We start from the raw sequence: 15,593 nt of genomic DNA on the forward strand, positions 1-15,593 counted from the left end.
GCACACCCAGGAAACAGAGCGGCCAAGAACAGGAAGGTGAATAAGATGCACAGCCCACCTGGGACAGTGCACTTTCCAAGCACCTGGTCACCTACACTGCTTGAACCTGGGAAGAGCACAAAACGCAGGCTCAACTGAGTCTGTGCCCTTCAGAGTACCCAAGAACCTGAGCGGCTTAGACCTAGGAAGTGCACGATACGCAGGGCCCGCTTTGGACAGTTCCTTTGCAGAGCACCCTGAAGCCTGAACAGTGTAGACCTGGGAAGCACACACTTCCATGAGCTGGTGCAAACCCAGTGTGGTCCACACACTGCAAGCACTCCTCACACATGCCAGCAATATTTGTTTACAGCGTTCCTCCCTCCCCACAACACAACTGAACAAGTGAGCCTTATGTCAGGGTGCAAATTAGACACTGAAGAGACTTGAAAACAGAGGAAGCAAAATAAACAAAGAGGAGGTAATTGCTCTGGAAGTGACAGGTGCAACACATTAAAACCCTGTAGCTAACATTGACTAAGCATTAGAGGGGCCTATAAACCTTGAGAAGAAGTACAAGCTGGAAAAAGGAACTATCTGCAACTGAACTCACCCCACACTGCCCACAACAGCTCCAGAGAAATTCCTAGATATATTTTTACTACCATCACTTTTTAATTTTTTTAATTTAAGTTATTTATAATTCCTTTAATTTTCATTTTTATAACCTACTATTACCTTGCAAACAGAAGAATCTACTTTTAAAGCAAATTTCGTATATATATGCTTTTTTAATTTTGTGATTGATTTTGCTTTGTGTTTTTTATATTGTATGTTTGAGAGTCTAACCTCTACTCTAGATTTTTAATCTTTGCTTTTTGGTATTTGTTATCAATTTTGTACCTTTAAGAATCTAATCTCCAGTATCGATTTTTAATTAGGGATGTTATTACTGCCTTGATTGCCCTCTCCCCTTTTGACTCTCCCCCAGGTCACCTCTATCTCCTCCCTCCCCCTTCTCTTCTCTACTTAACTCTGTGAATCTCTCTGGGTATTCCAGACTGTGGACAGCACTTAGGGAACTGATTACTGGCTAGACTGCTCTCTCACCTTTTGACTTCCCCTCTTCTCCTCCTGGTCACCTCTATTTCCCTCTTCCCTCTTCTTTTCTCCATGTAACTCTGTGAACCTCTCTGGGGTGTCCTTCACTGTGGAGAATTGTTTCACCACTAACCTAGATGTTTTATCATCTGTGCTGTATGGATGGAGAAGTCTTGAGGCTACTGTAAAAGAATGAAAGTCAGAGGCAAGAGGCTTAACTCCAAAACTTGAGAACATCAGAGAACTCCTGATTCCAGGGAACATTAATAGACAAGAGCTCACCCAAAAGTCTCCATACCTACACAGAAACCAAGCTCCACCCAAATGCCAAAGTTCTGGTGCAAAACATACCACACTAATTCTCCAGCAAAGCATTAAAAGCCCTGAGCATTAAAAGACAGGCTGCCCAAAGCCATGTCAAATGCATAGACATCCTAAATCTCATTACTGTACACTTCATTGCACGTGAGACAGAAGAGATTCAGCTCCACCCACCAGAACACAGGTGCAAACTCCCCAAACCAGGAAACCCTGACAAGCCACTAGTCCAACCCACCCACAGGGAGCAGGCTCCACAATAAACAGGAACCATGAATTCCAGCCTACAGTAAGGGCACCCCAAACACAGCAATCCAAACAAAATGAAAAGGCAGAGAAATATTCAGCAGGTAAAGGAACATGATAAATGCCCACCAAACAAAAGAGGAGATAGGAAGTCTACCTGAAAAAGAATTCAGAACAGTGATAGTAAAGATGATCCAAAATCTTGAAAACAAAGTGGAGTTACAGATAGATAGACTAGAGACAAGGATTGAGAAGATGCAAGAAATGTTTAACAAGGACCTAGAAGAAATAAAGAACAGTTAATCAATAACAAATAAGGTAATAGCTGAAATCAAAAGGACTCTGGACAGAACCAGAATAACTGAGGCAGAAGATAGGATAAGTGAGGTGGAAGATAGAACAGTGGAAATAAATGAAGCAGAGAGGGAAAAAGAAAAAAAGAATTAAAATAAATGAGGACAACCTCAGAGACCTCTGGGACAATGTTAAATGCTCCAACATTCGAGTCATAGGTGTCCCAGATGGGACAAAAAGAAAGGGTATGAGAAAATACTTGAGATAATAGTTGAAAACTTACCTAAAGTGTGGAAGGAAATAGCCGCCCAAATCCAAAAAAACCCAGAGAGTCCCAAACAGGATAAACCCAAGGTGAAACCCCCCAAGACACATAACAGTCAAACTAATGAAGATCAAACACAAAGAGCAAATATTAAAAGCAGCAAAGGAAAAGCAATAAATAACACACAAGGGGATCCCCATAAGGATAACAGCTGATCTTTCAATAGAAACTCTTCAGCCCAGAAGGGAATGGCAGGACATATTTAAAGTGATGAAAGAGAAAAAACTACAATCTAGATTACTATACCCAGCAAGGATCTCATTCAGATATGATGGAGAAATTAAAAGCTTTACAGACAAGCAAAAGCTAAGAGAATTCGGCACCACCAAACCAGCTCTTCAACAAAGGCTAAAGGATCTTCTCTAGACAGGAAACAAAGAAAAGTTTTATAAAATTGAACCCAAAACAACAAAGTGGATGGCAATGGGATCATACTTATCAATAATTACCTTAAATGTAAATAGGTTGAATGCCTCAACCAAAAGACAAAGACTGGCTGAATGGATACAAAGCAAGACCCCTATATATGCTAACTACAAGAGACCCACCTCAAACCAAGGGACACATGCAGACTGAAAGTGAAGGGCGGAAGAAATATTTCACACAAATGGAGACCAAAAGAAAGCAGGAGCAGCAATATTCATATCAGATAAAATAGACTTTGAAATAAAGACCATGAAAAGCAACGAAGAAGGACACTACATAATGATCAAAGGATCAATCCAAGAAGAAGATATAACAATTATAAATATATATGCACCCAACATAGAAGCACCTCAATACTGAAAGCAAATGCTAACAAGTATGAAAAGAGAAATTAATAGTAACACAATAATAGTGGGAGACTTTAATATCCCACTTAGACCTATGGATAGATCAACCAAACAGAAAATTAGAAAGGAAACACAAGCTTTAAATGATACAATGGACTAGTTAGACCTAATTGGTATCTATAGGACATTTCACCCCAAAACAATGAATTTCACCATTTTGTCAAGTGCACATGGAACATTATCCAGGATAGATCACATTCTGGGCCATAAATCTAGCCTTGGTAAATTCCAAAAAATTGAAAACATTTCAAGCATGTTTTCTGATCATAATGCAGTAAGATTAGATGTCAACTACAGGAAAAAAACTATTAACAATACAAACATATGGAGGCTAAACAACACACTTCTGAATAACCAACAAATCACAGAAGAAATCAAAAAGGAAATCAAAATATTCATGGAAACAAGTGAAAATGAAAACACAACAACCCAAAACCTATGGGATTCAGTAAAAGCAGTGCTAAGGGGAAGGTTCATAGCAATACAAGCTTACCTAAAGAAAAAAGAGAAAAATAAATGCCCTGACTCTACACCTAAAACAAGCAGAAAAAGAAGAAATGAAGAACCCCAAAGTTAGTAGAAGGAAAGAAATCATAAAAATCACAGCAAAAATAAGTGAGAAAGAAACAAAGGGGACTATAGCAAAAATCAACAAAACTAAAAGCTGGTTCTTTGAGAAGATAAATAAAATAGACAAACCATTAGCCAGACTCATCAAGAAACAAAGGGAGAAGAATCAAATCAACAAAATTAGAAATAAAAATGCAGAGATCACAACAGACAACACAGAAATACAAAGGCTCATAAGAGACTACTATCAACAACTATATGCCAATAAAATGGACAACTTGGAAGAAATGGACAAATTCTTAGAAAAGTATAACTATCCAAAACTGAATCAGGAAGAAACATAAAATCTTAACAGACCCATCACAAGCACAGAAATCAAAAATCTTCTAACAAACAAAAGCCCAGGACCAGATGGCTTCGCAGGCGAATTCTAACGAAATTTAAAGAAGAGCTAAAACCTATCCTACTCAAACTCTTCCAGAAAATTGCAGAGGAAGGTAAACTCCCAAATTCATTCTATGAGGCCACCATCACTCTAATACCAAAACCAGACAAAGATGCCACAAAAAAGAAAACTACAGAGCAATATCACTGATAAACATAGATGCAAAAACGCTTAACAGAATTCTAGCAAACAGAATTCAACAACATATTAAAAAGATCATACATCATGACCAAGTGAGCTTTATCCCAGGGAAGCAAGAATGCTTCACTATTCACAAACCAATCAATGTGATACACCACATAGCAAATTGAAAGATAAAAACCATATGATTATCTCAATCTACATGGAGAAAGCCTTTGACAAAATTCAACATCCATTTATGATAGAAACTCCCCAAAAAGCAGGCATAGAAGGAACTTACCTCAACATAATAGAAGCCATATATGATAAACACACAGCAAATATTATCCTCAGTGGTGAAAACTTGAAAGCATTTCCCCTAAAATCAGGAACAAGACAAGGGTGCCCACTCTCACCGTTACTATTTAACACAGTTTTGGAAGTTTTACCCATAGCAATTAGAGAAGAAAAAGAAATAAAAGGAATCCAGATTGGAAAAGAAGAAATAAAACTCTCACTATTTGCAGATGACAAGTCCCCTACATAGAAAACCCTAAAGATACTAGCAGAAAATTACTAGAGCTAATCAATGAATATAGTAAAGTTGCAGGAAATAAAATTAATACACACAAATCCCTTGCATTCCTATACACTAACAATGAGAAGACATAAAGAGAAATTAGGGAAACAATCCCATTCACTATTGTGACGAAAAGAATAAAATACTTAAGAATAAATTTACCTAAAGAAACAAAAGACCTATATATAGAAAACCATAAAACATTGATGAAAGAAATCAAAGATGACACATATGGATGGAGAAATGTACCATGTTCATGTATCTGAAGAATCAATATAGTGAAAATGAGTATACTACCCAAAGCAATCTATAGATTCAATGCAATCCCTATCAAGGTATCAATGGTATTTTTTCACAGAACTAGAACAAATAATTTCACAAATTGTATGGAAATACAAAAAACCTCAAATAGCCAAAGAATCTTGAGAAAGAAGAATGGAACTGGAGGAATCAACCTGCCTGACTTCGGGCTCTACTACAAAGCCACAGTCATCAAGACGGTATGGTACTGGCACAAAGACAGAAATATAGATCAATGGAACAAAATAGAAAGCCCAGAGGTAAATCCATGCCCTATGGACACCTTATCTTTGACAAAGGAGGCAAACATATACAATGGAGAAAAGACAATCTGTTTAACAAGTGGTGCTGGGAAAACTGGTCAACCACTTGTAAAAGAATGAAACCAGAACACTTTCTAACACCATACACAAAAATGAACTCAAAATGGATTAAAGATCTAAATATATGACCAGAAAAAATAAAACTCCTAGAGGAAAACATAAGCAAAACACTCTCTGACATAAATCACAGCAAGAATCTCTATGACCCATCTCCCAGAGTAATGGAAATAAAAGCAAAAATTTAAAAATGGGACCTAATTAAACTTAAAAGCTTTTGCACAACGAAGGAAACTATAAGCAAGGTGAAAAGACAGCCTTCAGAATGGGAGAATATAATAGCAAATGAAACAACTGACAAAGAATGTCAAAAATATACATGCAGCTCATGCAGCTCAATACAGGAAAATAAAGGACCCAATAAAAAAATGGGCCATAGAAATAAACATACATTTCTCCAAAGAAGACATACAGATGGCTAACAAACGCATGAAAAGATGCTCAACATCACTCAATATCAGAGAAATGCAAATCAAAACCACAATGAGGTACCATTTCATGCCAGTCAGAATGGCTGCTATCAAAAAGTCTACAAACAATAAAAGCTGGAGTGGGTGCGGAGCAAAGGGAACCCTCTTACACTATTGGTGGGAATGCAAACTAGTACAGCCACTATGGAGAACAGTGTGGAGATTCCTTAAAAACCTGGAAACAGAACTTCCGGAAGACCCAGCAATCCCACTGCTGGGCATACACACCAAGGAAACCAGAATTGAAAGAGACACATGTAACCCAATGTTCATTGCAGCGCTATTTACAATAGCCAGGACATGGAAGCAACCTAGATGCCCATCAGCAGGTGAATGGATAAGAAAGCTGTGGTACATATACACAATGGACTATTACTCAGCCATTAAAAAGAATGCATTTGAGTCAATACTAATGAGTGGATGAAAGTGGAGCCTATTATACAGAGTGAAGTAAGTCATAAAGAAACCCACCAATACAGTATATTAATGCATATATCTGGAATTTAGAAATATGGTAACGATGACCCTATATGCCAGACAGCACAGGAGACACAGATACAAAGAATAGACTTTTGGACTCTGTGGGAGAAGGTGAGGGTGGGATGATTTGAGAGAATAGCATTAAAACATGTATATTATCATGTTTCAAAACTGGATTACCAGTCCAGGTTCGATGCCTAAGTGAGGGTGCTCAGGGCTGGTGCACTGGGACAACCCAGAGGGATGGGATGGGGAGGGAGGGGGGAGGGGGTTTCAGGATGGGGAACACATGTACACTCGTGGCTGATCCATGTCAATGTATGGCAAAAACCTCTACAATATTGTTATTAACCTCCAATTAAAATAAATTAGTTTTTTAAAAAACTAAAAAAGAAAAAAAGCACAGTGGATCAAATGATTGTTATAATCCCTGAAGTTGATGATCTGGAAAGACTCACTTTCATGGTGGTATTTCACTTTATTATCAGTATTTAAAGCAAATCCCGGATTAGAATCACTGTTGTATAAAACAGTGCTAAAATTGTATATTCCACCCACCACAGAGAACTTTGGTATGGAATAATGAAGACAAAAGCATGACACCTGAAGAATGTCGGTAAAGAGAATTACTCAAATAGCCATCTGCTTGTTTCTTACAAACTTACTCCAGGAGCTTCTGTGCATCATAGTATCCAATTGGATGAACAGGAATGTTTGGAAGACCGACAGCCTCTGCGATTTCACGTCTATAAGCATATTCTGAAAAAGTTGAACATATTTCTAATAAAAATGGAGTCCCTTTCAAAATGTTCTCTGTAAATCACACTAAGGTGAAAGTCAAAAAAATAACAATAATAATAAGGTGAAAGTCACTGTCATGCCTGACTCTTTGCAACCCCAGGGGCTATACAGTCCATGGAATTCTCCAGGCCAGGATACTGGAGTGGGTAGCCTTTTCCTTCTCCAGGGCATCTTCCCAACCCAAGAATCAAACCCAGGTCTCTTGCATTGCAGAATTCTTTACCAGCTGAGCCAAATCACACTAAACACACTTTTAAATTGCATATACTAGAACTGTTAAAAAGACAGCTTCAAATGTTAACAAAAATGTGCTGCAACTGAAACTCTCATACATTTCTTCTAAGAGTGTATATACTCTTTACAGTCACTTTAAACAACTTCTTTGAAAATTAATATTATGCAGAAAATTATATGCTATGGCACAACAACTACGCTCCTAGTATTTACCCAGGAAAGACAGAAACATGTTCACAGAAAGACCTGCACAAGACTGCTCATAGCAGCTGAATCTGGGTAGCCAATACTGGGAACCATCCTGCTGTTCACAAACAGGAGAATGTATAAGCAATTTATAAAGGAGTCCCATAATAGAATTCTACTCAGCAATTAAAGGGAAGGAACTATCAATACACACAATAACATGACTAATCTCTACTTGTTATACTGAGTGAATGCAGCAAAACAAATGATGAGGAAAAAAATCACAGATTTTTCTATGACAAGACAATTAAACTGAGAAGGAAAAAGGATAACATGCTCTGTTTGTGGCAGTCTTTGCAAGTGTGAAATGTGCATCTGCATAGTACATTAACCAGACCTCCTCAAAGTAGAATAATACCAACCTCTGAGAAAAATGAATCCTTTCTTATGATGTCAGTATTGACATTTTAAGGTTAATATTTCTTTTTCACACCATACATGGAATAGTATTGACCAAAGGCTTATTCTATTCATGCATTACTAGATAAAAATATCTTTGGTCAACTGAATGTACAAATCTAATCTGTCAGTATGATGCATAAATTCTTTTCTCAAAAACATATAAAATTGCATCTCTAACTCCCAACCAGTGGAACAGTTATCAGAGCTTCTGAGAATCTATTCCCTGGGTTATACTCCTCAGTTTGGCATAAATAACATTATCTTTCCTTTCTTCTTAGCTTGACTGTTACTTGATTTTCTGTCAACACACAAAAGAAAAGATACAATCTGATTCAATTTATATGAAGCTCAAAACCAAGCTAATGAATGACAAAAGATATCAGAAAATGGCTGCTTCTAGGGGTGGGGCTATGGTAAAAACTGACCAAAAATGGGCACCAGAGAACTTTCTGAAGTCACAGAAATGTCCTATATCTTATTTTGAGTGACACAGATACATACAACTTTTTTAATTTAGTGAATTAATGCTTAAGATCTTTGCATGTTATTACATGTAAACTCTACCTCAAAATAAAAACACACATCCTGTCATTTCTCCAGATTTAAGAAAAATAAAAGCTATTTTTCCATTTTTTTCTCCAAAATTTCAAATCACAAGAAATTTATTGTTAATGTTCAGCTGCTCAATCGTGTCCAACTCTTTGCGACCCCGTGGACTGCAGCATGCCAGGTTTCCCTTTCCTTCACCATCTCCCAGAGCTTGCTCAAACTCATGTCCATTGAGTCAGTGATGCCATCCAACCATCTTGTCCTCTGTCATCCCCTTCTCCTACTGCCTTTAATCTTTCCCAGCATCAGAGTCTTTTCCAATGAGTTGGCTCTTCACATGAAATGGCCAACATACTGGAACTTCAGCTCTAGCATCAGTCCTTCCAATGAATATTCCAAGTTGATTTCCTTTAGGATTGACTGGTTTGACTTCCTTGCAGTCCAAGAGACTCTCAAGAGTCTTCTCCAACACTAAAGTTCAAAAGCATCAATTTTTCCACACTCAGCCTTCTTTACTGTCCAACTCTCACATCCATTCATGACTAGTGGAAAAACCAGAGCTTTAACTAGACAGACCTTAGTTGGCAAAGTAATATCTCTGCTTTTGAATATGCTGTCTAGGTTGGTCATAGCTTTTCTTCCAAGGAGCAAGCATCTCTTAATTTCATGGCTGCAGTCACCATCTGCAGTTATTTTGGAGCCCAAGAAAGTAAAATCTGCCTCTGTTTCCATCTATTTGCCATGAAGGGATGGGACCAGATGCCATGATCTTAGTGTTCGGAATGTTGAGTTTTTAAGTCAGCTGTGTCACTCTCCTCTTTCGCCTTCATCAAAAAACTTTTTAGTTCCTCTTTGCTTTCTGCTACTAGGGTGGTGTCATCTGTATACCTGAGGTTATTGATATTTCTCCTGGAAATTTTCATTCCAACTTGTGCTTCATCTAGTCTGGCATTTCACATGATGTACTCTGCATATAAGTTAAATAAGCAAGGTGACAACATACAATCTTGATGTACTCCTTTCCCGATTTGGAACCAGTCTGTTATTCCATGTCTGGTTCCAAATGTTGCTTCTTGACCTGTATACAGGTTTCTCAGGAGAAAGGTAACGTGGTCTGGTATTCCTATCTCCTTCAGAATTTTCCACAGTTTGTTGTGATACACATAGTCAAAGGTTTTAGTGTAGTCAATGAAGCAGAGGTACATGTTTTTCTGGAATTCTTTTGATGTAGGTGATTGTAAAAGCTAGTCTTTTTATGGCAAAATTACATAATAATACATTACATGGGATTTTTTTAATTTAGAGCAATAATCAAAAAAGGGCAATGAATAGACAAAATAACATTGACAAAATGGTATTCATTATCTCTAATTTTTTGTGTCAGAACTATCCCATAATAAAGAGTGAAATTAAAAGAAAAATAAGAAAGGACACAAAAGGGAATTTCTACAATGTCATCTTTTAAATCTGAGCGTAGTAAACAGAAACATTCCAGTTGATTTTATTTTATGTTCATAATTTTAGCTTTTTATAACAAACAGAGCTTAGGAGAAGTTGCATTTTTCAAAACTTGGGAATAAAAAGGCTAAGTTAGTAAAGTTCAGGTAGACACATGATTTTATCACAGGATAATACGTATTGCTTAAAAAAACCTATGACAATGTACTATGTTTAAAAACTTACAAAGCCAAATACATAAGCTTTAAAGGAGTCTACAATTAGATAGAAGGATCCAAGATGAAAAATAAATATGGAAATACCACCAATACTTTGGTAACCTACTTTATCCAAGTTATAAACCTTTATTAATTTTAAACCACACAAACTAAATGATGACAGATTTTTGTAAATGTTATCGAATAGCTGAGTACATTAAAAATATGCTCCAAGTTCTCTTGTTAATAATTATACAGCAGGGCATTTCAGCATGAGACAAATACATGGACTCTGGAGCCAGATAATCTGAATTTGAATCCCCACTCCTCACTTAATGGTGCAATGAACAAGGCAGACTGTTTACTTCTTTCTGGTTTCACATTCCCCATCTGTCAAGTAGAGATAATAACACAACAAAGCTTATAGGGTCGTTAATGCATTTAAAAGCTAGAATTTTGGAAACACTCCTGAAAGTGATCACTATTGTCTTTACACAGTAATGACACAATAAGCATTTTCCAGACTCTGTATTCAAAATATGCCATTTCAGGGATTTATAGAGTTTGTTTTACTGTCCCTTATCTACAATTAGAAATTTTAAAAAACTGCAAAATCCATTAATTGGGAGAGGGCATTTATTAATACTTGGCAACAAAACATGATCTGATATAAACTAATTTGGCAGCAAGATCTGACTTGAGCAGACCTGAGGCTATTTATATTATTTATGTACCCTCTGCTTAAAATGATTATTCATACATTTTACTGTAAAATATTTACATGCTTGCTTCCCACATTTTGTCCCAGCCTATGTGAATGTTATGCAGTAAGGTATATGCACCATCTTACTTTTAAATATTTGAAAATGTCTGCATTTCAAAACCTACCAGATGCAATGGTTCCAAACAAGGGATAAGGGACCCAAACCAATAATTTTCCGACCTCAAAACCCTTTAATTTATTCTTAGATGCAAAGACAGTAAGAAAATGACATACTTTATCCTTTTGTCAAAGGGAATCTTTTGATAAAATCACTTCAAAATGTTAAAAGTCTCTGTGATGATTGAAGCCTGATCACTCACCATTTGCCGGGTAGCCAGGTGTGAGAGGGTCCCCTGCACCATTAAGATTTAAGATATTTCCACGCTGAACACCACCTCCAGGAAGATTCCAACCATCCGGATATGCCTCCACCCCAGGAGCAAAGTAATCAGCAGGATCTGAGTACAAAATGATCCCTCTGGCCCCCGCTAGCTGGGCATTTTTAACCTGGAAAACAGTCTTTCTTATTTTAGGTTGGTTATTTGAAATTACATTTAAATAAGTAACTAAAACTTATCTTCCATCCTTATTTTTAATCCTTATACTTACAACAAAGGACATCTCACAGAATTGGTTTTGTCTTTTTCTTATGCAAGCTCTGAAACCTAGTTTCCAGGGCTGGATTAGCCCTTGGAGCAGATTTTTTAAAATGTACATACCAGTGGTAACAGGTACCTACTATTTCCTTCCTCTAGTCTAGAAGCACAATAAACAAGTAGATTTCACAGACTAGATTCCCATTTCTTCTATGGTTGAAAGAGAATATTTTTTAAATTAATTTCCCACAAAAGGGAAAAAAAAAAAAATCAAGTACTCTATGTGCTCAGTCCCTCAGTTGTATCTGATTTCTTGTGACCCTATGGTCTGTACCCACCAGGCACCTCTGTCCATGGGACTTCTCAGGTAAGAATACTGGAGTGGGCTGCATTTCCTACTCCAAGGGATCTTCCTGACCCAGCGATCGAACCCCTATCTCTGGCATCTCCTGCACTGGCAGGCACAATCTTTATCACTATACTACCTGGGAAGCCCCAAATCAAGTGTTGGTAACTTTCAAAACTGCTGTGCATAGATTGGCTTGTCTCATTACCTCTAACAAAGAATTAACACCAAAATTTAATTTAGTAAATATTTTCAAAGATAATATTTAAAGATACTAAAGACTAACAACAAATCCAATGCACGCTACTTCATAGACTACAGGGACAATGTGTAGATATGGAAAAACCTGTAACGTTCTCCTTGAACTTCTACAGAGGCCAAATTCCAACGACCCAGGTTAAAACCTGCCTATAAACTAGCACATGTACCCTCCCTATTAGGCAGGAATGGTAAAGAGTATGGGAAAATCATGGTCATCAAAAAATTTTAAGGATGTGGTTCTACCCATGTAAGATACAATATGAAAAACAGAAAGCGTTAGTCCCTCAGTCATGTCTGACTCTCTGCGACCCTATGGACTGCAGACCACCAGGCTCCTCTGTCCATGGGATTCCCCAGGCAAGAACACTGGAGTGAGTAGCCATTCCCTTCTCCAGGGGGTCTTCCGGAGCCTGGGATTGAACCCAGGTCTCCTGCATTGCAGGCAGATTCTTTACTGTCTCAGCCATCAGGAAAGCCCAAGATACAATATTACTTTTTATTTTTACTGAAAAGAAAAACAAAGAGTTGTTTTTTTTTTACCTTATTTCCTCTGAAAATTTTCCCATATCTGGCAATCAGAATCTTCCCAGAGCAATTGATTTTCATGTCCCGCTCCAGTTTAAAGAAGTCTTCAGTTCGTGCATAGTTAACATACACCAGGTCACCCTGTTGAGAACATAGATGACTTAGTACAAGAAAGATTTCATAAAAGAGGTTTCTCGGCATGAAGACTGTTTCGCATTTTTGAAAGAGGAAAGAAGCAAGAGTATGTAAGAGGGTCAAAAAAGCCTCTGATAAGAGATTCAGGGGAGAAATGAACTTGAATTGAGAAGGCAATTAGCTGGGTAGAGACTTATTAATTAAATATTAAGTTTTGTTTACATCAATGTCTCCTCTGTAGTGACTATACAACTATAGAAAAGCATTCCCCAGGAAAATGTACATAAACAAATACACTGTCCTATGCAATTTGGAGGGACAAGGTTCCCTAGGTTAAAAAGCCCTTCATGAGAGCTTTATTCTCTTTGAAGTATATTCACAATGCATCTTCACACAACCAGGTAAGAAATAATGGTCAGGTAATGCCACTACTTTACAAATTTGGCTTCATATCATTATAATGATCACAAGGAAATCTCTGAGTCTCAACATTATCATTTGTAAAATGGCCTGCTAGATTAGATCAGTGTTCTTCACACACTTTTTTTTTTTTTTTTTTTTTTTGCTTACCTACTCCTTAAATTAATTTTGAAAAGCAATGTATCTCTCCTTTATTTTTAGGTTCACATCTGAAATTGTTTGTCATATCTTTAAGTTGCCATAAAGAATACAATTTCCAGCACATTACAAATATTAACATTTTCAGAAGCAATTTTACCTCTTTTATTTATATCCAAAAGAATTTAAATACTATAATGATTTATTATTCAACATCATTCAACAACATTGTAAAGCCACACTCTTCAGTCAGAATTTTATCATCAAGTTTTCTCCTTGAACGTGTATTTTCCCCCTTGCCTAAAGCATCTTACTATATACTAAGGTGACACCAGGGTGTCCTGCCTAGATTCCTCCTCATTGAAGATGCCCTTGCTCCAGAGAAGGAAGGCTCTCTGCAGGCCATCAGAGGGCTCTCTGTCAGCCCTTGCTCAAGACCAGCTACACACAGCCACTCTGCTCGAGGTCATGTCCTTCCAGGATACACATGGTCAATGACTGATCCATGTGGGAACAGAAAGATCTGGTCATCTTTGTCCAGCCCAGGGCATTCTGAAGGGCTATTCTGACTCCAGAGCAGCCCATTGGGTCAGTTGAGGCTGTCCTTGAACTGGCATTGAACTGCAATTTCTCCCTCTGTTTGTTCCAGCTTCCTTCCCCTCCCTGCTACAGATATTGATCCCAAGAGAACACTCCTTAATTAACATCTAGCATGGCAAATTCCATTTCAGTTTCTGCTGCCTAGAAATCTGGATAATGCTTGTAAATCTTAATCACTGCCAAACCTGCCTTGATTAAGAATCATGTGTATAGTGTTTAAAAATATTTATTTCCTATGACAAGCTGTACATGTTAGGAAAATTCTTCAAGTGACTTACTATTATAATTATTAGCAGTATCAAAGTGAGTCTAAGCATCATTACAAACTTTCATAAACAATGCCTAAGCATAAAATTTTGCTTGAAATACAACTTTCAGTGCTATGGGATGTTAAAACATTTGGTCATAGATCTATGGATGAAAAAATTATTTCCAGAATAAGTCAGGACTATCAGTTCCATTCACATTTCTCATTGTTAGACATGTTTTGAGAAATTTTAGGATATGAATGAAAAAAAAGTTGTTATGGAATTTTCCCTGAATTATTTTAACTCTTTCCAAGTTACAACCCCTAAATCTCACACTGATCTGTTATCCAAGTTAATTCTAATGGTTTTAGCTGGAAACTCAATTAGACTCATCTTTAATTTTGTTCAACTATAAACCATTTGACTTGACAAATTTCTGTCACCTAGCTATTAGAATCTTTCACTAGCATCTCTTTGTTTGGAGGCCTAGAGATTTTTTTTTTTTTTTTTTACAACTCAGAGATATGTTTCAGGATGGATGAGTGATGTCTCTCATTCATAAAATAAGAAATAAATAATTGTAAATGAGGGAGGTGGGAACAGGGGACCGGCAGAGCCTTACCAGAGGCTAGTTCTCAATTCCATGAAGAATCCACTGAGAAACAAATAATGTGATTGTTTTATTTTAAATGATCCTATATCTGCCTTTGGAAAGTCTTTACATACCCTAGTGTTTGAAGTCCCCATCCTACACTATTTCTAATATCCTATCCTTGTCTCACACTATTTCTAGTATCCCATCATTTTATTTTGGTTATTGTTTTCCTCTTTGACTATGTCTCATAACACATGCACAACAAATTTATAATGTATTGCAATAAGGTTGTTTCCAAGCTGACTCTCGGATTCCTTCCACAAATATGTTGAAGACATATCATTCTAGGGACTGCAGATACAGAGAATCCCTGTCTTTGAAGAAACTTTTGTTCATGTGGAAGGCAGAGACAATAAATCATAAAAGTAATAAGCAAATTGTGAAAGTGAAGTTGCTCAGTCGTGTCTGACTCTTTGCAACCCCATGGACTGGGGCCTACCAGGCTCCTCTATCCATGGGATTTTCCAGGCAATAGTACTGGAGTGGATTGCCATTTCCTTCTTCAAGGGATCTTCCCAACCCAGGGATTGAACCCGGGTCTCCTACATTGTAGACAGACGCTTTACCATCTGAGCCAC

The 15,593-nt window shown here is 37.3% G+C and overlaps 1 protein-coding gene across 2 annotated transcripts in view; it reads right to left on the minus strand.

The window, feature by feature from the left end:
* FOLH1 (folate hydrolase 1) overlaps positions 1-15,593 on the minus strand; it is a 72,692-nt gene that overhangs the window by 33,146 nt on the left and 23,953 nt on the right. The window contains exons 5-7 of one of the 2 annotated variants that reach the window (XM_024987022.2): positions 12,835-12,960; positions 11,412-11,610; positions 7,107-7,200 (exon numbers count right to left, since the gene is read on the minus strand). In XM_024987022.2, the coding sequence (XP_024842790.1) occupies positions 7,107-7,200; positions 11,412-11,610; positions 12,835-12,960 (419 nt within the window). 2 annotated transcript variants of the gene reach the window in all.

This window comes from Bos taurus, chromosome 29 (assembly GCF_002263795.3).
Source record: "Bos taurus isolate L1 Dominette 01449 registration number 42190680 breed Hereford chromosome 29, ARS-UCD2.0, whole genome shotgun sequence".
NCBI classification, from domain to species: Eukaryota; Metazoa; Chordata; class Mammalia; order Artiodactyla; family Bovidae; genus Bos; species Bos taurus.